Source organism: Leptonotus elevatus, chromosome 1 (assembly GCF_054856555.1).
Source record: "Leptonotus elevatus isolate MCC_2025b chromosome 1, RoL_Lele_1.0, whole genome shotgun sequence".
Lineage (NCBI taxonomy): Eukaryota > Metazoa > Chordata > Actinopteri > Syngnathiformes > Syngnathidae > Leptonotus > Leptonotus elevatus.
Window position 1 is genome coordinate 8,505,063 of NC_141239.1, and position 24,279 is coordinate 8,529,341.

Here is a 24,279-nt window from a genome sequence, read left to right on the forward strand (position 1 = left end):
AATTACATTGAATTTTTCCCTGTAAAATCGTGGCTTTAATAAAGTTTTTAAAACATGTGATATCACTACTTTCTTCCTGACGTCATTATATTGCACCTGATGCCTTTTTTCATTTACATAATCGTCCAAACCAATCAGCGGCTAGCGCACTGGTCGCACAGCAACGGCTCCTCCAATAATATTAGCGTTTTGCTCGGGGCTATCTGTCTCGAGACTTGAAAAACATACGTGCTCTCTTCTCAGTTCTCCCCTCCTTAAGTAACATTTTTGTCGTTCTCTGACAATTTAGCGAAAAAAAAACTAAAGCTAAATCCGTTGTTGTTTCCTTTTAGTAGACTTTAGGGACTTTGTCACAAGTGTTGACCCATTTACACCGCCGCAGTGGTAAGTGCATTTAATTGTGTGACATTTTGCTGCAGTTTTGCGCAATATATATATATAGAAAAACAAATTTTGTTATGTTTGCATGTATATATTTATTTTCAGTTTTGTTTCACAGTGCGTTTTAACACTGCTCGAGAGCGACCGCCTTAACCTTGTCGCGCCGGGCAAACGATGTTATGAAGATAAGACAGAATTTTAAGACCTTCGCTTTGCTTTACATAAACCAAATACCTGACATTGTTTGCGCTCTTTATATGCCACTCAGCCTTGTTTTGTGTCAAGTAACTTTGCTAATTCGAAGCATGGCCGACGTCAGCATTTTCTCCAGGTGAGGCTATAGTGCGTTGCGTTTGGGTGTTCCCCGGCTGTTTGCACCAGATAAACGAGGAGCATGTTTTTTCCCCACTCTAACGTTCGCCCGTAATGTTATTTAATGGCAATTTCACAACAGATGCCGCACGTGTAGGTAACAGGGCTGCTTGCAGTTGTTTGCTTTGAAGAAGGTCTTCGAAGGGAATCGCTTGATAAGAAGTATTGATTTTCCCATTGTTCCTTAATGCGTCGCGCAGGACAGCATGTGAGCACATGCAGATTTTGCAATAAAACAGAGGGAATAGCTCGTTTAGCGTGTAAGGCATCCAAATATTACTACCCTGAAGGGTGAGTATGGAAAAAGTACAGAAAACAAAATACTTTTTTGGGGCAATGTGAAGATTTTCTTACTTTTGTAGCGCGGTGGACTAGAGGTGAGTTAGCACATTTGTGACCCAGTTCTGGGGACTGGGTTCAAATCTTGGCTTCAGCCTCCCTGTGAGGAGTTTGCATGTTTTCCCAGTGCCTGCGTAGGTTTTCTCCTGGTATGACAAGTTCCTTCCACATTTCAAAAACATGTTTGTTTGATTCCATGTGCACTGTGATTTGCTGGCGACCAGTCAAGGGTGTATGCCGCCTCTTACCCAAAGTCAGCTGCTCCAGCTCACCCGTGACCCAAATGGGGATAAGCGTTATTGAAAATACTGCCACGCCCCTAATGTTTTCTGTTTATGCACTGCCTTGTGAATTTTACTTTAAAACCCCAATCCCACCATGTCTGGCGCACACATCTGCCGTTTAAGACACCGTGGGCTATACTTCCGTCCAGATTATCCATTGCCACTCCTCACGGTTTCATGCTCTATTGCAGAGCGTCCAGCGGCAGCTTGTGATCCGCCGGCTGACAGATAATCCTCTGTGGCTGGTATCTCGTGACCTAGCATCCTTGTGTTCTTACGTGTTGGTGATATGGGAGAGCGGTGGACGACAGTGCCAGGAGACACCTCTATGGGTAATTTTCCTCTTTTGAACACTTCTTTCTGCTATTGGAGGGTGACCCAGATTTGTGCTCTCGATTTAGAGCAGCAGCCTATTTCAATTCAGAGAACACTCCAGATTTAATGTCGTTTTGGGATTTCTTTCATTAGAAAACTATGACGACATCTCCAGCATATCACTCGTGACGATGTCCCCGTCAAGGCAGAACAACCTTGTGTCATTGCAGCCTTTGTCCAAGAACTCCTATCATCTGCTCACAGTCTTTTGCACCAATGACAACATCCCACAGTGTGTTTCCTACATCAATCAGGTATGACTACAAGAGCTGGAGGAATTGTTGTGGTGTATTGTAGAACTGCATTGCTTCATACTGGGAGATTTTAGTTTCTAATATTTTGACACCTCTCTGTAGCTGTATACTCGTCCTTTGTCTATATAAAAATCTGGATTGGCCCTCATTAAATGCCTAATAGTGTGGCTGGTGAGTTTGTGTTGTTTTGATTTGACCAATATGCCCCAACTACACACACAGGAGCTCTCCTCCATGGGTCTCTCCTCATGCATGGCTTTGAGCTCAGTAGGGAGCGGCAGCCTGAGCGCGGCGCCGGCTTTAAACGCCGCTTTCGAGCTGCTGCAGATCCACAGGCGCACCATGGCCACTTTAGAGGATCTTGAGAGGGAGCAGATCAAGAAGTCCAGTACCTTGGATCACATGCAGATGAGCAATTCAAGACTTAGGGTACGTGTGTCAGAATGGGTGTCTTTGGTCTTCTGTGTCTATTTAAAGCATACTCGCCTAAATTGTTTGAATTAGTTGAGCTCTAATCGTCACGCTTTTCTTCAGGATCAGCTTGAACTGTCCATACGGGAGAAATCAGGTTTACATGAGACCGAACGGCAGCTCCAACTCAAAATCAAGACTCTGCAAAGCTGCCTGAAGACAGAAAAAGAAGAGGTAGACGTCCCGCTACGGTCTTATTGCTCACGTTGTAATGCTGACAAATGCCGCTAATTGCAGGTTCAGAAGCTCCAGAGTATAGTTGCCAGTCGTGCGTCGCAGTACAGCCATGACGCCAAGAGGAAGGAGAGGGAGTCGGCGAAGCTCAAGGAACGCCTCGGCCAGCTACTCGTGGACAGAAAAGATAAAAAACTGGGTGATTACATCACTTAATGCTTCGTATGTTTTTGGTTTAGTACATGTCGATCATAACTGGACTCGCATGAAAGTCTCCAGGTCCCCATGCTTGCAATTGAAAGGGAAGTCAGCCAAAGATTGATCGATTGTTTTTAAAAACTTTCTGCTCTTAAAGTGAAAGTCGACCTTAAACGTGTATTGACAATATGTTATATGTGACATCACTAGTCTAAACACTATATTCAGATGAATATTACATTTGTGGAATATGAGTTATGAAGCAAAATCTAGCCATTTTTATCCATCTCAGGGGGCGAAACATTGATGTCATCTTCAGTCGACAACAAGTGGCAAAATGGCCGCCCCCTGAGATGAATAAAAACAACTGGATTTTGCTGCTTAGTTCATATTCCACTAACGCCATATTAACCAGAATACCATATTTAGACTAGTGGGCTGCATAGAACATATTATTGTCAAGAATTTTTTGGGGTTTACTTCCCCTTTAACTAGATTTTTTTTTTTTTTTTTTTTTTTTGGGTGGGGGGTCCGAATTAGCTATTGACATGCTAAATTGCCTTGGACGAGCAGATGGTAAAAGGAGCCACTGGAAGACAACCAAAGTCACGGCCAGGTATTGTGAACAACCATCTTGTGACATTTTGACTGGACCTGTGGAATCTGTCATATCAAATGTACTTTTGTGCAGCCACGAAGGGCAGATGTACAAGTCTATGTTGCGTGACTATGAGGCCAGCCAAGGGTCACTGATGCTAGAAAATGCACAGCTGAAGAAGGTCCTGCAGCAGATGAAAAAAGAAATGGTGAACATGCTGAGTCCACGCCAGGCGCTGTGCAGAGGAGCAGGCACTGATGACAGCCAGGAGATGGTAAAAAAAAATACTAACTACTAAAAAGCTGCACACATCAGTTTTTAGGATCTTAAGTGATATTTATAAAATTAGAGACCCCACACATGATGGGAGGGAAAAATCAGCTTGTGTGCTCCTCCCGAAAACAGAAATCTGTTGTAGTACCAATGTTGACCTGTGGGAGGCACAGTGCCACAGACCAGCCAGTCTGAAAATAGACTATGGCAACTGACTTTCTTGTAATTTTTGTGGTAAGTAACCAGCTTTTGAGACTTGTCTATTTTTTGTCCAGTTGGATTCCGATGGGGAGGAGAAGACAGGAGACTCCAGCAGGGAAATACTGGAGCGCTCATGTGACCCAGCGAGAGAGCGGCTCACCAACAGCATTCGCCAGCAGTGGAGGAAAGTGAGGAGCCACATGGAGAAGTTGGACCACCAAGGTATGCAACAATTACGATAACCTTCACTGGCAATGGGTGCTAGAAACGCCGAAGTCAAACACAATGTGTTTAGTGAAGCTGGTTGAAATTCAAAATATTTTTCATTACAGGAAATTATGTTAATTTAATTTATTTTGTCAAGGCTCAAACCATTATAAAGTATTTAAAGGGGAAGTCAACCCCCAAAAGTGTTCTATGCAGCCCCACTAGTATAAATACAGTATTTGGGTTAATATTGCGGTAGTCATTCCTATTGCATTGATATTACGCCATTTTTATTTTTTATTTTTATGTATTTGTATTTTTTTCTGCCCATTTATGAGGGGTTTGTTTTAAGTCTTAGTTTTCTTTGCCCTGTAAAGTGTCCTTAGGCTTATATAAATAATAAATTACATTTATTATTATTTTAGTGGAATATGAGCAGCAAATTTCAGTCGTTTTTAATAAACATTAGAAGGCGGCCATTTTACCACTTGCTGTCGAGTGAAAATTACATCACAGTTGCTCAGGTCTCAGGTAACAACCAACCACAGCTCAGGTTCATAAAACAGGTGCGCTGTGAGTCGTCATTACCTGAGTCCTGAGCAACTGTGATGTCATCTTAACTCTTTCACTGCCATTGACAGCTATAGACGTCAAAAATTAATTTGAACTATTTTTATTAGTTTCACTTTTTTTTTCTTCCACTTTTGTTAAAAAGAGTATGAAAACCTAGAAAAAAAATATTGTACATTTAGAACAGATATACAATTTGTGATTACTCTTGAGTTAACTAGTGAAGTCGTGATTAATTACAATTTAAAAAAAATAAAAATGAATCGCCTGATGCCCTTAATTTGAAAAAATATTATTAAAAAATTAGGGGCGTCAGACGATAATTTTTTTTAAAAATTGTAATTAATCGTATGACTTCAATAGTTAACTAACAATTAATCACAAATTTTATATCTGTCTAAATGTACAATATGTTTTTCTAAGTTTTCATACTCATGTTATAAAAAGTGAAACTAATGGTAATTTTTGACGTCTATAGCAGTTAATGAGTTAAGTCAACAGCAAGTGGCAAAATGGCTGCCCCCTGAGATGGATAAAAAAAAATGTTGGATTTTGCTTCATTACTCAAATTCCACAAATGTTAATCAGAATGTATTATTGTCAAAAAAAGGTTGATTTCGCCTTTATTTTGATTACCTGTCATATAAAAGTAAATTTGATTATATTTCATTAACTGTATAGCTCATTCTAATGAACAGACTCATTCCTATGTTATGATACATTCAAGTTATGATTGTATGGTTATCAACACACTTTTCAATCACTAACACCTTCTGTAGTGGCATCACACATTAAATAAATAAACTAAAAAAGCAAAACTGACTTGTGAAAAGGCATACTTTTGAATTTTGGTTAACTCTACCACTTTTGTGATGTTTTCATTTGGCGAGTGCACTGTAATTTAAATCATCTTGAGTGCCCCCCCCCTCCCTCCAAGTTCAAAATCAGGTAGAGTCCAATAAGGAGGTGATCCCGAGGGAAACCCACGAGGACGAGATGGAGAGGATGAGGCGCGAAGTGCAACAGTGCAAAGAGTTCATTCACACGCAGCAGCAACTCCTCCAAGTCAGTCTTGTTAAAAAATAAATAAATAATAATAAAATAAAAAGTTTTAAAGCTGCACGAATACGGACGTCAAATTGTAATAAAATGAATGCATGTTTCTCTGGACATTTTGCAGCAACAACTGAACACGTCATTTGACGACGAGACGGCCGAGCTCCTCAATGACTGCTACACGCTGGAGGAGAAGGAGCGGCTCAAAGAAGAGTGGAGGCTCTTTGACGAACAGAAAAGGAACTTTGAGAGGGAGAGGAAGTACTTTACCGAGGCCGCCATTCGCCTCGGTCGAGAGGTTTGCTAATTGCTTCACTTTTGCTGTTTTGTATTTAAGACTTGCATAAATAAATGTATGGTCAAAATTGTAATTGTCGTTTCATTCCTCCTGCAGAAAAGGGCTTTTGAGGAGGACCGTGCCTCGTGGCTGAAAAGTCAGTTTTTAAACATGACGCCCTTTGCCAACCGTAGTCGATGTTCCTCGACTGATGGTTATAGTGCCTTATCAACCAGTAAGTATTTATTTTTAATCATTTACAAGAAGATACATTTGTTCATAAGGCATTAACGTTATTATTGTATTCTTATAATATATTTTAAATTATTATTATTTTATTGCAGTATTATTTATATATATATATATATATATATATATATATATATATATATATATATAAATCTTGGGGGAAGCCGAGGTTCGAGGTGACGTGAACGGAATGTAGCCAAACAAAGAAGCTCTCTAACATGACAAACGATCGCCCCTACATAAAACAAATTAGTATCACCTATCTGAAGTTCATCCATCCATTTATGAATACCAAGTGGTTACAACAAGGACCAGGCACATTTACCGTGAATTACGTGATGACTACAAGTAGCACTTCTGTGCAGTAAACTGTTCCTGTGTGGGCTAGGGGCGGACTAACCCACGGGACTGCGGAGGGCCGGTGAGCTGGGCCACCGGAGGAGGGAAAAAACGAAATAGGAACAACGCATAGATCGGCCCTAGTTGCGTGAGCAGGGGCGGACTGACCATTGGGGACTTCAGAAAAATTCCATACGGCCACGTTCGGTCCAAGACTGATTTGGACCGGCATTTATTATTATTTATATATTTTTATTTTTTTTGCGCCCCTCGTGTTTTACAATACACATGAATCTTTCAAGAAAATATATGAATACAGGCTGACTAGTCGAGATGCCGTCAAGAAAGCCACAACAACGGCTGCGCAGCCGCGCTCACTGGCCGCCACTTGCGAGAAGTACACACACTCAGCTAGCGCCTGGCCACAAACTCAGAGCAATGCGTGACCAACTGACCGTTGATGCTTTGTCGGATTGTCTCTTTGTGACCAATAATAAGCAGCGCTGCAGCAGCCAATTAACTACAAACACGAGCGCACGAGCCGCACCAGCTCCCCGCCCCCTAAGTTATAGGAGCTTGCTTCTACACTGCAAAAAGGACTGTAGAAAATTTAAGAAAAAAAATAGTAAAATAAGAAAATTATTACTTCAAATAAGCAAAATTATCTACCAACAGAACAAGAAAATTTTACTTAAATTTACCTTTTTAAGATTAAAAAAACAAACATAATACTAGGCCCATATCAACCACTTGCAGTCTTAAAAATAGTATTTTCAGACTAAAAACAAGTAATAAATGGAACTATTTTCTTAAAATACATGAGTATTTTATTATTATTTTTTTACGCTTGGATAACTTAGCCTGAGTGTCAAGCAGGGAGGTAACAGGTCTCATTTTCTTTGTCATGAACCAGCCAGGAATTGAACCCAGAACCTTAGTCTGAAGGGTAGGCCCTCTACCACTAGACCACTGAGCTGGTAGTGAAACAAGGAAAAGTGAGCTTAGTAAATATAATGAAATTAACCATATTGCACTCGTCTGTTTTCATACTTGTATTTTTTCCATTTATCTTATTTCTAGATTATGCAAAATCTTAAAATAAGTAAACTAATGAAACCCCAGTTCAGGGCCTTTGATGTTGGTTAGTTGTCATCTTAAAATGTGGGAAATGCTTGTTTTAATCCTCACTGTACTTAAAACTGGTTAACACTCAATGCCAAAACTGCTTGATCAAATAAGATAATTAAGTAATAAGTATCTTAAAATAAACACAATGATCTTGCCTGACAATTTAATTTTAAGTAAAAAATAATTTGTCAAATCAGAATAAGCAAATTAAGGTTGACTTTAAGAAATTATATCTTACTTAAGATTTCAGTTTTTGCAGTGTAGCAAGATAGGGAGAAAAGAAAGAAAAATGTCGAAAACAAAGAAGGCAGGTGAGAAGGAAATGGGTGAGGCCGAAAAAATAAGATTGAAAAAAATAAAAATGCTTCATGAAAGTGCAACCAAATGTGCAAAAATTAATAATCGCATGACTTCACTAGTTAACTCACGATTAATCACAAATTTTACATCTGTTCTAAATGTACAATAAAACAATCTAGGTTTCCATAGTCTTGTTAACAAAAGTGGGGGAAAAAATGTTAAACTAATAGAAATAGTTAAAATGAATTTTTGACGTTCATAGCCGTCAATGGCAGTGAATCAATTTAAAAAAAGAAGAAAAGATTACAAAATTCGGGGCGTCAGGCGATTTTAAAGTTTTTAATCGCATGACTTCACTAGTTAACTCGCGATTAATCACAAATTTCATATCTGTTCTAAATGTTCAATAAAAAAAATTCTAGGTTTTCATACTATTAACAAAAGTGGAAACAATTTTTAACTAATAGAAATAGTTAAATACATTTTTGACGTTTATAGCCGTCAATGGCAGTGAATGAGTTAATAAAAGAACTGATTTCTAAAGAAGGGAGGCAGGAATGTTTTCTGAGCAGATTGACACCACACAAGATTTGACCTCCACAGACCAGTGCGCTGTGGTAGTAAGGCATGTCACTGATGTGATCCAGGAGAGGCTCATTGGGGTGGTGGACTGTGAGTCATCAATTTTGTGAAGTTACTCGCGATGGGATATGGATTTTTTTTTTTGTCTTCATAGTTTTGATTTGATAAAGCTGCTTCTTTTTCATTTCCTCTTTTATTGAGTACTGCTGTCATTGGTTAATTGTTGTATGCTTTGACCATTGCATGTTCAGTTTTGAAGATTTTGTCACGGTTATTTGATTGACAGGAGTTTTTTTTTTTATATTTGTCATCATTATAATTTGCACTATGCATGTGTGTGTGATTTGACTGCCTTTTTGATAAAACTTAGCTACTATTGCATTCAACTGCACAATAATTTTATTTATTCATTTATTTTACATTTTCACCTTTTTAGATGGAATGTGCCTTACTTACTTTTGCATGGATATCTGCACCACTTGGTTACATAAAGTTTCTGGATTTTGTTTCCTGAGCTACTAAAGAACCCATTTCTGATGTAAAAGTTTTTGAAAAGTAGTTCACATTTTTAGTACAGTCACAGTAGCTGGCTTGATTGATTCTGTGTGAATGTCACCGATAGACTAGGATTTTTTTAAATATATTTTTTTATTTAGTTGCAGGAGTCAATGTCATAAGATTTTCAGTTTGTACAACAAAAATGATGAGCCCTAAATTCACTGTCACCGCTTATTGTTTTGTATTTGGAAGGTTGGAATGTGGCAGGAGGAGGGGGGAAAAAAAGGCTTTTGTTTCATGCGCATCGAGGGCCTCTCCAACTCAACACAACTTTCGGTGTACATTCAATACATGTCATGGTGCCCCTGTCTGTGTTCAACAACAACAAAATAGCATTCGGTTTCCTGTTTTTTCTTTAAATTGGCTGTTGTCACCAAGCTTTATGGTTTGGAAAAAGGCATGACTGGGAAATGATTTTCGGCAAAAGGCGTCGTGAACCTGAGCTATGGTAGTGATTTATAAAAATAAAAAAAACACAGCTGGAGACACACCAAGATTAAATTTTGATGTCAAGTAGCGGCCGCAAAGTATCATCCTGCTGGCCCCCAGGCCATGAGTTTCAGACCACTGTTTATGAGGCTTTGAAAAATGTGTGGATTTTATTGTTTATATTGCATTATTATTTTATTTCTATTTATTAATTTGAGTTTTTTTCAATTTTTGTAGTTATTTCAAATTTTCTATGTATGATTGCTAGTGGTATTCATTTTTTGGGTTTGTTTTTTATATAACATTTTTATGTATGCATTTTGATTTTTAATTTTTATTATGTTATGAGGATACGTAATTGCTGGTGGTGACTCAAATGATGTACTATATTGTTTTTATTTATTTAAATTGCATTGTTATTATTATTTAAAGTTTTATTTATTTATTTATTTTTTTAAGCTGTAGCCGAGGTCCACTCTCTGTTGTCTGCCGTTTTGTTTTATTTTATTTTATTTTATTGCATTGCATTGCATTTTAGGAAGTGAGCCAGAGACAAGGACGCCTTCCGCGAAAAGCCAGCTGTCCAAGTCCCCGAACTGCACGTCGTTCTCTACTCCAAAGCATACTTCGGCACAAAGCACCGCCGTGCCGTCCACTACCGAACTTTACCGGACACTCCGCCTCATCCCCGACTCCAGGTACGCTGTCATTCCTCAACAGCAGCACGACACTCTAATTGTGCTTCGTGTCAAGAGACAAATCCAGAAGATACCCACAGGAATGCAAAACTATTTCCGTGCACGCTAATTATTCTTGTGACACGTTTCAGTTCGTCTGGGTGTTCAAATCGAGGACGCCGGCGGGAGGCCAGTAGCACCACGGATGATGACAGAGACTCTCGAGTCAAGGCCAAAAACAGAGTCTACAGCGGAGACTTGAGTATCTTCTCTTTCGGGGATGATAACAGCCTCACTTAAAAGAACCACTCAATCCATGTGCCTCCTTCCTGCCGATGTGGCGGATGAACACTTGATTTATTTATTTTTTTTACGCACATACCAATCACTCGCTAAATGAACAAGAGAGCACTTTAAAAAAATCAGCGCTGAAAGGACCAAGTCCGATTTTTACCGAGTTCTGATATTTACTTTTTTTCCCCTTAAGTTGATGCCCTCTTTCGCTTAAATGTTTACAAAGTTAATATAATGGACAATCAGAGTTAATTTAATTTGTAGACTTTTAATTGTGTAATACAGATATCTGCTGCGTGAATAAATTGATAGCATTTTTTTTGTTAAAGGAGACATTGTACGTGTTTTTTTTTTCTTCTTCTTCTCCCAAACCCCAGTATCTTTCATCACCATATATCAATAACTTGCCCGAGCATTCGATTGATACTCATCACAAAGTTGGTTTTGTGTGTTGCAGTGTTTTGGAAAGTGATATTGAAATACATTTACAGTTATGAGATTAAACTGTTAAAAAAGTAATTAATAAATTAGAAGTCAGTTACTCTATTGGGTTAATTTATGTGGCAAATACAGGCAATTGGCTGGTGCTCTGAGATTTCTAGAGGCCCTTAGTAGTCCTAATTCACAGGCTTTAATCAATTTAATAATAGACTGCCCCCTCCCTTGCCATGTAATGGACTATTTCATCTTACTGCATGTGTGAAGACTTGATTCAGGAAAATGAAGATTCGTGTCAGTGGAGTGGACAAGAGAAAGAAAAAGGGAAACAAATTTGTTTTCTAGTTGTAGTAGTAGTAGTAGTAGTAGTAGCAGCAGCACCACCACTATTGACAGAAGGAGGATGAAGTCGAAAGGCTATTTTTTTCACAGTGGAAATTGTAAACTATATTATACTATAATAATAATAACGCATTAGATTTATATAGCGCATTTCCAGACACTCAAAGACTCTTTACAATGGAATGGATACATTATTCATACACTCACACATTCACACTCTGATGGCGGTAAGCTATTTAAGTAGCCACAGTTATACTATAATAATAATAACGCATTAGATTTATATAGCTCATTTCCAGACACTCAAAGACGCTTTACAATGGAATGGATACATTATTCATACACTCACACATTCACACTCTGATGGCGGTAAGCTATTTAAGTAGCCACAGCTGTGTGTGAAGTGCCTTGCCCAAGGACACAACCACAAGTGACTCTGGGAGAGCGGGTATCAAACAGCCGAACGTCTCTACACCCTGTGCCACGGCCGCCACAACGGCCTATATGACTCCTATTGAAACAATTAGAATATACTGTATGTACTGTATTATTTAGAATTTAATTTTGTCCCAAGTATTTGTATACAAATGTCCAAGTGTGTCACTCATTGGGCTTCGTCTTGGCTCCGCCCAAAAAATCCAGACAACTGAAATGGTGACTTGGGTTTAATGCTATCTCAGGAATTTGGTTCTACATTGTTTTTTTGTGTGTTTACCGCAATTATCTCCAAACATATCATGTATTAACAAAACTTTGAATTGGCTTTACACCCTTTAACATTTTTTTCTTTTTAGCAACTCCTTGTGTCCACAACGCGCATTGCAGCCCACACAGGCCAAACGGGAAGTTGTCATCGCCATGGTTCCGTTCGTCTCCTCCATCCAAAAGCCCAGCCAGAAAACGAAGCCTCGCATTCGCAGCCCCCCGCCCCACAACTAGCCGAGAAGCACAGCAACAATGTCGAGTTCCAACAACCTTGTAGCCATGAAAAAGGTCGTACAGCAGCTGCGCTTCGAGGCGAGCATAAACAGAGTGAAGGTAACGAGCTAACGCGATTGTTTTCTGGGCCGAGTGTCTCGACCGTTACATTTCCCTGTGCTAGCATTAGCGTTAGCCTCTCACAAGTTAGCCATTAGTCAACCGGCACACAGACTTAGGGCGTTGCTTTGACAAAGAAGGGGAAGTTTTGGCTTAACTTCTGTAATGTTCACTTGAAAATAACTAGTCAGTTCTACAACATCTACTTAAGGTTGCGTGGATTTCTCTTTTTTTATTTGGTGTTTGAATGCAACTTGGGAGAATTAGCTTGAGGAGTGTGGAGGTAAATTGGTGCGAAAGTATCTTGTACAATAAAAACTCGTGCTAACAAAATTTGAGAATTTGTAGTTTTAGGAAACAATTTGTAGGTGTAGAAAATAATTTTGTACTTGCGGGGGAAAAAACGTGTACTTAAAAACAATTGTAAATTGGTACCTGTGAAAATAATTTTGTAATAGACGAAGTTACCATAACGCTTGTCTCCGCCCTTTTTTCGGTTTTAATCTAAGTATGTAGGATGTGCATCTTTTATTATAACTGGAGTGCTTGTGAACAGACACAAGATGACACAGATGTACAGTATTCTCAAGTTTTTACACAAAAATAATTATTTCTCCGCAATAGAAATTTTCAGGCAACAAAGTGGATATTTTGCCATGACTGACCGGCAACCCTCCTGTTAGCGCTATTTTGCCGTGAATCGCGAGAACTAAAAGTACAAATTCTGCGCCAGTGAATGTGTACAAACTTGTGGCATAATAGTTAAGGCAGTTACTCCATAAGTGCGGGGTCTCTGGTTTGAATCCCGATAACTAGATTTTATTTTTTTAAATAAATAATTTCTTGACAACAGCCTATATCAGGGGTGGGCAAACTCGGTCTTCGAGGGCCTGCAGGTTTTGGATGTTTCTCTTCTCCAACAAGCTGATTCCAATACACAGGAGGACGTCAAGTGAGGCAAGAAACACACCCAAGTGCATGACTCAACGGACGATTGACTAATCTGAGCCGATCACGGCAAAATAATACTAGCAGGAGAGTTGCCAGTCACGGCAAAATATCCACTGCCTTTAGGCAGCTTACGCTCATGCTCACTATTTTTCCAGCTTTTTCAAAATATGCGTTCATAACATGTTTGCTTTATTTTTATGTTCAGTGTAACAATAAATATCAACTGGGAGGGGAAATAAATTGCTCTTAGCCTCTTTTTGGAAGAACTATTCACTATCTGCCCTGTTCGTTTTCCCCATTATGTTTAATGATTAAAACATTTTGAGGTTATATATATATTTATTTTTATCTTGCTGAGGTCTTAGATTTACTTTGTGGATTTGATTGTATTCATATTTTTTTTCTTTTTGCCGTCGAGGTGTCCCAAGCGGCCGCCGACCTCCAGCAGTTCTGCTTGCAGAACGCCTTGCAAGACCCCCTGCTCACCGGCGTGTCATCCAGCACCAACCCGTTCAGGCCGCAGAAGGTCTGCTCCTTCTTGTGAAGCCGCTGTGCTCATTTGGTGAGTGCACACCTCGACCCACATCACCGTCTCTCTGTTTGGATCCCGAATCTATTATCTGCTTCGTATTCCTTTGCAGGCCTTCGTTTTGATGCTACAGGGAAACGTCGACCTCAACACTGCTCCTCATGCCAAGCCATTAAAACTGCCACGGGGGAGGGATGGGATGGGATGGGAGGGAGGGAGGGGGCTTTAGGGTCTCTTGTGTGTATTATACATCAGAACCATGTCAGAGAAGACTACCATCTATTTCCAGCCACGATGAAAGGAAGCCGTTTTATTTTTCATGGCACAGTGTGGATTTTTAATTAATTGTGCCTTTTCTATTCTATTTTAGTCATCACTCTTCTGGACTTTTTTCTATTTAATGAATAAAAACATTCTTTGTTACTCCAAATGTGTGTTTACTTTTCAGGTATTAATTCAGATCATGTTTATAATTCTAATACTTTTTGCCTTCTCGTGGAGCTGAGTATAACAAAAATAGCTACTACCTCTAATACAGTGTAACTCAAAACGGAGTTTTCTTAAATATTGATGAATGGCATATTGGAAATGGTTTCTTTAGTTTCTTTCTGTAATGAGTGCCAGGGAAGTGGAGGAAAAAATTAATTTTGGTCAGTGCTCTATTCCATAATCAAGTACTGTACCATGTTTAAATAGTATTCCATTAGTTTAAAACACAGTAGTACTCAATAAGTTATCATTCATATTTTAAATAGAATTTCTAATAACCTTTGACGGTAAAATCGCGTGATGTTGCACATCTCACGAGAACACCGTTTAGTGACGTCACTAATTTAAGAACCGTCCGTTTTTGTATCTATTTAGATAAACGTGTGCCAAATGTTCAATTGAGTTTCATAAAAATTCATTAATTTAGTTTCTACTGTGTTTAACGTCTACGTTTCTGTAATGGTTAGCAAAATCAGTTGGTTCATCATTCACACTCTCGCCACACGATGGCGCGGACACACCCACCGACCGCCTAGTAGAACAAGTATAATTAGTAGAAGAAGAAGTAGCCGAAGAAGACAGATGTCATCCTTTTGAATAATAAAAAAAAAGAACACGCTATAAACATACACACATACAAACACTGGAGCGCTTACACGAGGGACCAAAGTGCGGTCTGCCGACTGTCGTGCGCCTAAAGGCGGCATCGTGACAACGAGGGTTACCGCTAAAGGCTGCTTTTGGACCGGCCAAAATGAAACGCTCGCCGCCGACGCCGGTGGAAGAAATGAATCATGGGACCGTGTTGCTGTGGAAACGACGGTAACCCGTTTCCCTTCACCCAGCATGTTCGTTCCCCATGGCTAAAAGCTGCTAGTGGAGAGGAAAAAAAAGTGCGTCCTTTGCTGCATGATAGTCGTAGTTGGATGTCTGTAAATAGATTGATGCTGGTAGCAGCCGATGCTACCGGCTCATCCGCCAATGAGTAGCGAGCTAGCATGCCAGCTACATGACTGTTATTTAGCCCCATAATGACTTTCCTACACCAAGCATCATGAAGGGCTGGGCGATATAGTCTTACATTTTTTATTTTGTTTCAATTTTCCCAAATATTTTCCAAGCGATTTATGTCTCTTGCTTATGTAAAAAAAGAAGAAAAGAAAGCAAATTATTTTGTTGTTTAATATTGGGGTTATAAAAGACGCTAAATAGCGACAGTGCAGCTGTGAATAGCAAAAAAAGAAAAAACAGAAGTACTTAATTGATGCCCCCCAAATTATAAATTCGTATTATCATTTCAAATGTATTTTACAACGCTACTTTTAAAAAATGCTTATAGATGATTTGAGAAACATAAAACAAAAAATCAACCTATACTACTATAACCACCTATTCGACTGCGTTTTTAAAACATGTTAGGGTTTGAATGGGGAAAGAATGCAAAAACAGTATTATTCCGCAAATAGGTGAAACCGCAGATCGTGTACTGCATGTGTGGGGATTGGTGAGTTACTGTAATTGATCAAAATTAAGAATCGCCCAGCCCTGACATGATGTTCCAGGAGGGTTCCATACAGCTTGTATGCCTCACAGCCAGCAGTGGGGTTCCCCTATTCACAAGGGGGGCCTCCAGGCAGCTCCCCTTCTCAATCATTGGCTCCCTGAATGGCGTTCACATGTTCGGAAGCGGACAAGGAGTGGTGTTGTCCAGCTGTGAGACCGAGGGCGGCGGGCGAGTAGTGTGGCGAGTCTTCCAGGACAGCGTGATGCTCATGGCCGTAAGCGCGAGTCACCACGCGGGTCAGGGCGAGGACAGCAGCAAAGGGGAGCGCCTGTGTCTCCAGCGTCTTCTTGAGAACGTGTGGAGCTGCATGGTGATGGTGCTGGGCCAGGACGAGCTCATCAACGCCAGGAACTTAGAGCGGCTGAAGAGGGACCTGCGCGCCTGTTTCAGCCTGGTCGACGAGCTGCTAGAGGAGCGGCGCCCGGGCATCCTGGGCCACCTGACGCACTGCGCCGACTGTCTGCTGCCCCCGCAGGCGGCCCCACTCCAGGAGGCCGTGGAGGGCTTCGCCAAAGCCGCCGACAGCGAGTTCAGCTGCCTACTGATCCACGGGCGCGTCGCTGCCGCCACTGAGATGTGGTGGCGCCTGGCCCCTCAGGAAATTGTCCTGCTTTCCGCTTTAACGCGAGTCCTTTCTGACTCCGGCGCCGCTTCCTGCGATTACCCAGTGTTCCTCCCTCAGGGCAGCCCTACCGTGGCCCTCCGCCTCCTCCGCTTCCAGCTGCTCCCCGGGGCCGACGTGTGCGTACTGTGCGGCCCTACGCCCTCCTTGCACAGCGCCGAAAGCACCCTGGTGGGTTTCTGGTCACCCCTGGCGGACACCCTGAGAGACTGCCTCGCCGTCGGAGAACGCTGCCTCCCCGCATCCGTCACCTTACGGCCCGACGTCCTGGCCTTCCTCCTCATAAACCGCGAGAGCCACCGCTCCATCTCCTGCGTGTTTGCCCACCCTCAAGGCAACCCACCCTCCGAAGCTCGCTGCTGGGAGCTCCTGAAGCTCTTCTACATTTTCTGCACGACACGCTACTTCAAGCAGGAGGAAGCGGAGGCCGCCGCCGCTGCCGCCGAGGAGGAGGGGGGCGCCCACCAGGGGGACACAGAAGACTTTGTACGTGGATTCGCTCACCAGCCGTTGAAGTGTTATTTGATCACAGATGAGTGTAAAAGTTTCGCACTGCAAACGCCGCAGCATCAACTTTTCTTGCTAACACCGCTGACAGCGCCGACATTTGCCCTGAACACCATCGGCGAACAAACGCTCTCTAGTATCACTGCTGCTACTGCTTTCTAATGACCTGATTTCTGACCTCCACCAAGGCTTAAAAGTCCGAACATGATTTATTCCCGCTTTTACGCTACCTATAACGTCCAGTAGACTTTTTTTCTCCCGATATCATTATGTACAGATAGAAAAGAGACACAGCTGAATTTTGTCAATGGGCTGCAAAAATAAAAATAAGTATAAATAATTAAGTACAATGGAAACAAAAGTGGGGAGAAAAATGACTACACATGCACCTTAATTTAAATCAGTAACTGAATTAAAGGATTATTTCTTCGTCCGTCTCATCCGTCTCAAAATGTCAGTGGAAATCTGTTGATTTGAAGTAAGCAATTAACTAAACCAAACCCCCTTAACATCTTAACTGTTTTCTTTATTCTCCCATCATGTCTGGAGGCATACACTGAAACAAATGGGGAGTGATATTTACTTGAGAAAACCTAGTAAAGTTTTATTCACTCAGAAATTCTAATCACATTTTACAAGGAGAGTTTAATTACCGTAGAATTTCTGAGTGACATTTTTTTTCTCCCCAATTTTTTTTCAGTGTGCAAGGTAACTCACAAATCGCTAAGACTAGTGTACTAGTCACTATTACTAAAAAAAAGTAAAACTGACCAAAATGGCGACCACATATGACTCTCTGGCCGCAATCTAATGAGATCTGATCTAAAGATGATAATGCTCAAGTATTCATTTAAAAATATGTTTAGTATTGTGGAGAGATCTTTATGATGAACTGTATGTGAAACCATGTGAAGAGTATTATGATAAAAATGCAACGAAAATTTTTCTTTTGATTCTTTTTTTTCTTCATTTTGCAATTTTCTGCATTTTTAATATAAGAAAGAATGTCAGGTGTAGTAGTTGACGACACAAAAACAACCATGTAATCTGAAACATTAGTATGGACAAGTGGTCAGCAAAGGCTGAATGATTCGTAAATGCAATAAATTATTGTTAATATATATATATATTTAAATATTTTAAATATGTTCTCCCGACAGTAGTTTTTGTTATGTTATTTTAATAGGGACGTTCGATGCTACTTTTTTTTTTCCAGACCGATACCAGTATGAGTACTCAACTCTTGAGTAGTCATAGATACCTATACAAATAATTTCGATTCATAAATTTTCATAATGATATAATTTTAAAGGAAGACCTGTATATCCCAATAAAGGATTTTTTCATAAAAGTGCATGAAAATAATGGCAATTTTCTATTCTTCAAATTTCTAGTCCTGATTGTAAAACGGCCACAAGAGGGCGGCCGAACTGATATCGGCCACCGTCGTGAGTACCGATACCTTAACAATAAGGCTGGTATCCTTATATTTTGATATGTATACATTAATGATATTATAATGGCTGATTTGGACTAAGTGGAAAGTCCCCATATAAAATCATATGTTATCAAGAATCTTTGGTTCCTTTGAAAGGGGCTATTTAATTGTATTATAGTGATTTTGTTGACTATTTTGGACGTAATATAGCTTACATGATTTTTTGGGGAGAAAAGTTGTGAAATCATTTGCAGTCTAATTTAAAAATAAAAAGTTTTTAAACAAGAGTGTGTACACCGTCCATAAACACTTATCAATTTCTCCAAGGTTATTCAGCTGATCAGGACCCATTTTAGAAATGCCTTGATCCAAATTTGGTAAAAAACACAATTTATTGCCATAATAACATCGCAAAAGATGTGAATGAACTGCAAAAATCAGCTTTATCCGAATTAACGGGGGTGAGTCCAAAATAGGAGGAGCATCCCCCCTGTTTATTTGCATTGTGGAAAAACTCATTCAGTGTCTCCTCCGTGATGCTTTCACTGTCAATCTGACTTTGAATTGCTTCCAGCCCGCCTCGTCGCCACGCCAGGGTGCAACAATTTGAGCAGAACCGATCCTGGTGCCGTTGGATAGCGGGCCAGAAGGGGAGGGATATCACACACACACACAACAAAAAGGGGAGGGATACCCTTTGCTTGAAAGCGTTACCATGTGTGCAGAGTTCCTTCCAAATCCCCCCTCTTTTTTCCAAAAAGAAAAACAAAATCACACACAGTGGATGCTCGGGAACATCTCGGGGATATATTTTTGTACCACCATTTTATTTGTAAGAAAGTTTGGACTTCTACCCTGATCAAAGTCCAAAGGGAGTTGGCGGCTGCACTTGCCCGGCTTGTCGTTGAACTTCTCTCTAGTTAACCCCACTCAAATTTATCAGGAGAAAACATGGCAGCGGCCAGGATAGGGAGGCTGTCACCCGGAAAAGTTGCCCGCCTCAGTTTGACTCGAAGCCGGGGTGAAGCGTTAGCCGTTAGCGGTGTGCCCGCGGTGCGTTCACTGACCTCTCCCGTTCTGTCCGCCAGAGCCATGGCCGGCCTGAGCGCCACGCGTTGCGGGCTGCCTAAGGAGAGCGTGGCCGAGAACGGAGCCTCGCCTCGGGGCAAGGTGCTGACCATCGACACCATGAACCCCACGGTGAAGATGGTGGAGTACGCCGTGCGGGGGCCCATCGTGCAGCGGGCGGTTGAGCTGGAGAAAGAACTCTCCGAGGTAAGTCGCTTTTAATCCTTAAATTGTCTTGTACCATGGTTGTTGTAGGTGCAATGAAATAACGTTCGACTTTAATTGGCTGTAGTCATTGGTCACCTCAAAAGGCAAACACCTGATCAAGGCACACTTTTATTTGACACCGTCACTGAGCTATTCATAGAAGTTGAACAAAAAAGGCACTTTATTGTGGTTTGCAGATAGGTTGCTTCTTTATTCATGTGGCATCGGACCCAACGCAAACTCACTCATGGGTCACTTCACAGTTCACACTACTGCAACATTTAATAAATTATAAATTAACCATTTTCACCTTTATACTGTTAACTTGCACAATGATGAAATGCTGCACCTGTGTCATACTCCCTTTCATCTCTACTGCATCCTCCTCCTCAACTGACACTGACAATAGCAGTCCTGTTGGTTATGTACACATCTCGTGGCACCCTGAGAAAGGTTGAAACTTTTTGTTGTATTGATGAAAACTAGGGGTGGGAATCTTTGAAGGTCACGCGATTCGATTCCGATTTTTGGGTGTGCGATTCGATTCAGAATCGATTTTTGATTAAGGACGATTTTTGGTTCATAATGATTTGATTGACAATGATTTTTGCTTAAATTTATAGATGTTCAAGGAATCGTAATGATCTACTCCAGGCTAATTAGTGCGCTACTCGCGGCACTTTTATTACTCAAAAGAACGGCTCCACGCTGCAAATTTTTTTTTTATTGGAATAACTTGATCGTGATTTTTTTCCTTCTACTCTCTAATGTGGCTACAATTTAACAGTGTATCAGACCGTGTGGAACCTCACTGCCCCTCAGTGGCCAAACCGGGTACAACATGAACAGCGCTCCAAATAAAGGTGCACACAAACAGAAGAGAAGACAGTATAAAATAATTTAGATAAAATCGATTTTGGGACATTTAAAATCGATTCTGAATCGTACTAAATGAGAATCGCAATTCTTATGAGAATCCATTTTTGGGCAAACCCCTAATGAAAACTGTTTTTTTTTTGTTTGTTTTTTTTAAAGAAATTTTGTTTTGTTCTTCTTTACTTCACTGGGATAACCTCCGCTTCATTATTCTCACAATGCAGCAACATGTTTGTTTCGTGAATTGCTATTATCTTGCTAAATCAAGTGTAAACAAGCACAAGTAAGATGAAATACAGTATTCCATTGCTTTAGAAGCGAAGGGGGAGCAGAGGGAAAAATCCTGAAAGAGTAAGCATTTTTGTTGTAATGTTTTTAAGATCGTAAAGTAAGACTTAAAAATAATTGCTTTAAATCAAATACAACCTTATTATGAGACATTTGAAGGCCCCTAAATATCTCGGGGCCTTTATTTGCCCAATTGATCTGTTATGGTAAAAGAGTCCACCAAATTCTATGTTGATTAGCAAAACTGGTCTCCGAGGTAGAGACCGACATTTTTTTCGGGATTCCCACGGGATGGGAGTCAACTTTACCTCTAATCATGGGATTGGGGCAGTACAGGATGAAAAATTAACAGGAGCGGGATTATCCTGTAATCTGACCTCCAAAATGGGAGGGGTACGAGAATGGGAGGTATTCTGAACAGGTGCAGCATGGGGTTGGGAGTGGTTTTCACTGGGAGCGGGGGACAGGATACGATTTATTCATTACTTAATTTCGCTATGGTCCGAGCCTGGCACGGGATAGGATTTTTGGGGATGGGTGTGAAAATCCATTCCAATGTCCGCGTACATTTTGATTTTCACCTATTTGATATAACGTCAAATTTCTTTCAACTAATCACTAAACTTTGATGCTGTGCTGCGTTCACTTTATTACATCACATAGACGCCAATGTGGCGTCCGAGGTGAGATTTTATATGGCGCCCCCCTCCAACAGCAATTGACATACACTTGCGAAAGAAAATCAATAGCTTGTTTTTTTTTAACCATCGTTTTTAATTTGGCTAGACAGATTAGTTTGTTTTGACATGTTTACAAAGTTATTTGAGGTGGCATCAATAAATTTGCGCCTTCCTCCTCAGAGAGCGAGCCGACATCGATCAGCCGGAGTGGGCGGGACTTATTTGGGATCATCATACTGTATCATTAACTGGTCAGTTGATCTTAAAAAGTGTGCCTTGACAAATCTTGCAAATCTGACAAAATGAAAGTCTCTTTCTTCCTTACATTTGAATCAGTGTAACTTTTGCGTTTTAAGAAGAATAGAATAGAATAGAATAGAATAGCCTTTATTGTAAGTGATTATTTATTGAAATTCTTTGGTGTGATACAAAAAAAAGGAAAACACAAACAAGGATTATGTGCCAATAAAAATACTGAACAATGTGTAAAATGCAGTGGAAGCAATTATAGAAATCAATAATTAATCAAATGAAATATGTGAAATTTAAAAAAAAATCTCCAGCTTTATCAATTACACATTATTTTGCACTAGTGTTGTTCCGATACCATTTTTTGGCCCGCGATACCGATTTCGATATCCAGTTTTGCAGGATAGGCCGATACCGTACCAACACCTAGGGTTTTATTATTATTATTATTTTTTTTTTTCAACATGAAAAAGCTGCCCTGCTATTGGTTCAGAGCATTCAAGGGCCAGTGGAGGAGGCGGGACTTCCGGGTTTTCACCCATCAACTTTGTTTCCGTTTCCAGTTTGCGACGTGTGGGCCTCGTCCCAATACTTGCGCTTCCGCCTTTGTGCCCCTCGGTTGCGCGTTCCCGTCGACGGGTGCGAGCCTGCGAGTGTGTAGTGTCTGTCTCAGAGTCCGAAGCATTTCAGATAGCCGAGACACCCTCCCGCCGATGAGCGAGGGGGCGCAGGGTTGGGGGTGCGAGTGTTGGAACGCGGCCAACAGTTGGCCGGAAACGGCGCTGATATGTAAAACTCGGAAGTCAGCAGTGAACACGTCACGCATCAGTGAATGTCGTGCGCAAGCGTAACACAAGATGCTGCATCCAAAGTCCTATATTGGCGTCGGAAATAATGGTTATCGGCATGTTACTTGTTTGTACTTGCCGATGCCGATACCACTGTTTTAATGGAGTATCGGGGCCTCTGATATTTTGCACTGCATCTTCATGAAGTCAGTGTTGTAGGAGCCTAACAATGCTTACATAACGTTTACAATAATGTGACGTCCTCGTGAAGAATAGCACCCTTTTGCTCATGTGCCACCTGAACTGCAATCTCAAGACTGACTCACTGGGGTGAAAATGGACGAGATATATTTACTCTCTCCTGCTAAAAGCTTCTTGCGTATCTCATTGCCACTTCAAAAATACCCCCGATGATGACTCGGCGGGTTATCACTTGGACGCTTGCGCCCATGTCCTCTTGGCAAAGTCCATCTGTTGGTTAATCATTGAGGTTTTATCCCAACAGGGGCCTCGAGGGATGTTTCAAAATCTATTCGACTACTGATTTGGAAATTATCTAGCAGTTTTCCCCTATGGAGAAATAGCAAAGTTGCTTGTTTTTATCTTACAAGTCTTTGGGAATAGTGTCAAACTATCATCTTCTCTAGTGAAATAGTCTGGTGGACTAGTGGTTAGTACGTCTCTGCCTCTCAGCTCTAGATTCGAATGGGATTTCTCCAGGTACTCCCGCTTCCTCCTAACATTTAAAAACATGCATGTGAGGTTCATTGAATGGTTGCATATGTGTCATGTGATTGGCTGGCAGTCAGCCCAGGTTGTATTTAATGTCACCACTTGATTGACAGTGAGCGCGTCCCTATTTTCACATCTTGATCTGGTTATTGCAACCCTCTGACGGGACAGAGTGCAGTCTGCTGTGAAAATACACGCCCCCCCCCACCTCCCTCCCCCCCACACACACCCCCTTGAGTGACCAACCATCCTGCAGGAACAGCTGTGACCATTGAACCTGCAGGCAACCTCCCCCGGTCTTCAAAAGCCAGGGTCAAAGGCTTGTTTTTATTGTTTTCACATAGTATTGGATTGCATTGCAAATTGCAAGCACAAACGCAAAAGAAGCTATGCCATTTGTTTGACTTTCAGGCCACGTCATTAAACTCTTTTAAGCTCATAGATTTCTAACTTAAGGTGTAAACATAGGGGGGGAAACACTATTAGTCTCTTAATTAATTAATCATCAATCAAGGAAATTTAGTTCAATGCTCACATTTACTGTCAAAATGAAGGCTGTTAAAAAAAAAAACCTCATTAACTCAGTCACTGCCACAAATAAAAAAAATAAAAAAGATTATTAAAAATTAGGGGCGATCATTTAAAAAAAAATGTATAATCGCATGACTTCACTAGTTAACTCACGATTAATCACAAATTTTATATGTTCTAAATGTACAATAAAAAATGATAGGTTTTCATACTCTTGTTAACAAAAGTGGAAAAAAAAATGTTAAACTAAAACTTGTTGACGTTTATAACCGTCAACGGCAGTGAATAAATAAAAAAGAAAGAAAGAAAGAGAATATAATAAAAAATTCGGGGCGTCAGGAGATTAAAGTTTTTAG

The 24,279-nt window shown here is 40.6% G+C and overlaps 4 protein-coding genes across 5 annotated transcripts in view; all 4 read left to right on the forward strand.

Moving 5' to 3' along the window:
* The first annotated feature begins 207 nt into the window (after positions 1-207).
* ssx2ipa (synovial sarcoma, X breakpoint 2 interacting protein a) lies at positions 208-10,917 on the forward strand. Of its 2 annotated transcripts, none has more exons than XM_086072768.1 (14): positions 208-384; positions 1,568-1,708; positions 1,845-2,005; positions 2,228-2,434; positions 2,540-2,650; positions 2,714-2,849; positions 3,389-3,464; positions 3,540-3,720; positions 3,995-4,142; positions 5,635-5,762; positions 5,878-6,051; positions 6,148-6,265; positions 10,154-10,313; positions 10,445-10,917. In XM_086072768.1, exons 2-14 carry the CDS (start codon positions 1,666-1,668, stop codon positions 10,590-10,592), a joined length of 1,791 nt encoding a protein of 596 aa, XP_085928894.1. In that variant the 5' UTR covers positions 208-384; positions 1,568-1,665; the 3' UTR covers positions 10,593-10,917. The 2 variants fall into 2 exon arrangements, with proteins under 2 accessions (XP_085928894.1, XP_085928904.1); XM_086072778.1 differs by lacking the exon at positions 208-384 and adding an exon at positions 927-1,044.
* Positions 10,918-11,051: 134 nt separating this feature from the next.
* Positions 11,052-14,074, forward strand: LOC147180586 (guanine nucleotide-binding protein G(I)/G(S)/G(O) subunit gamma-5-like). The gene is made up of 3 exons (XM_086072800.1): positions 11,052-12,404; positions 13,774-13,917; positions 13,997-14,074. The coding sequence occupies exons 1-2, from the start codon at positions 12,324-12,326 to the stop codon at positions 13,897-13,899; spliced, it is 207 nt and encodes a 68-aa protein (XP_085928926.1). The 5' UTR covers positions 11,052-12,323; the 3' UTR covers positions 13,900-13,917; positions 13,997-14,074.
* An 882-nt stretch (positions 14,075-14,956) lies between these two features.
* On the forward strand, positions 14,957-18,570 carry fuz (fuzzy planar cell polarity protein). Its single transcript, XM_086080656.1, has one exon. It carries the CDS (start codon positions 15,924-15,926, stop codon positions 17,226-17,228), a length of 1,305 nt encoding a protein of 434 aa, XP_085936782.1. The 5' UTR covers positions 14,957-15,923; the 3' UTR covers positions 17,229-18,570.
* Positions 18,571-19,149: 579 nt separating this feature from the next.
* Positions 19,150-24,279, forward strand: part of LOC147180588 (alanine aminotransferase 2-like) — a 28,123-nt gene continuing 22,993 nt past the window's right edge. The window contains exon 1 of the mRNA XM_086072784.1: positions 19,150-19,779. Coding sequence (XP_085928910.1) covers positions 19,456-19,779 — 324 coding nt within the window. The 5' untranslated portion in view covers positions 19,150-19,455. The remainder of the gene's footprint in view (positions 19,780-24,279) is intronic.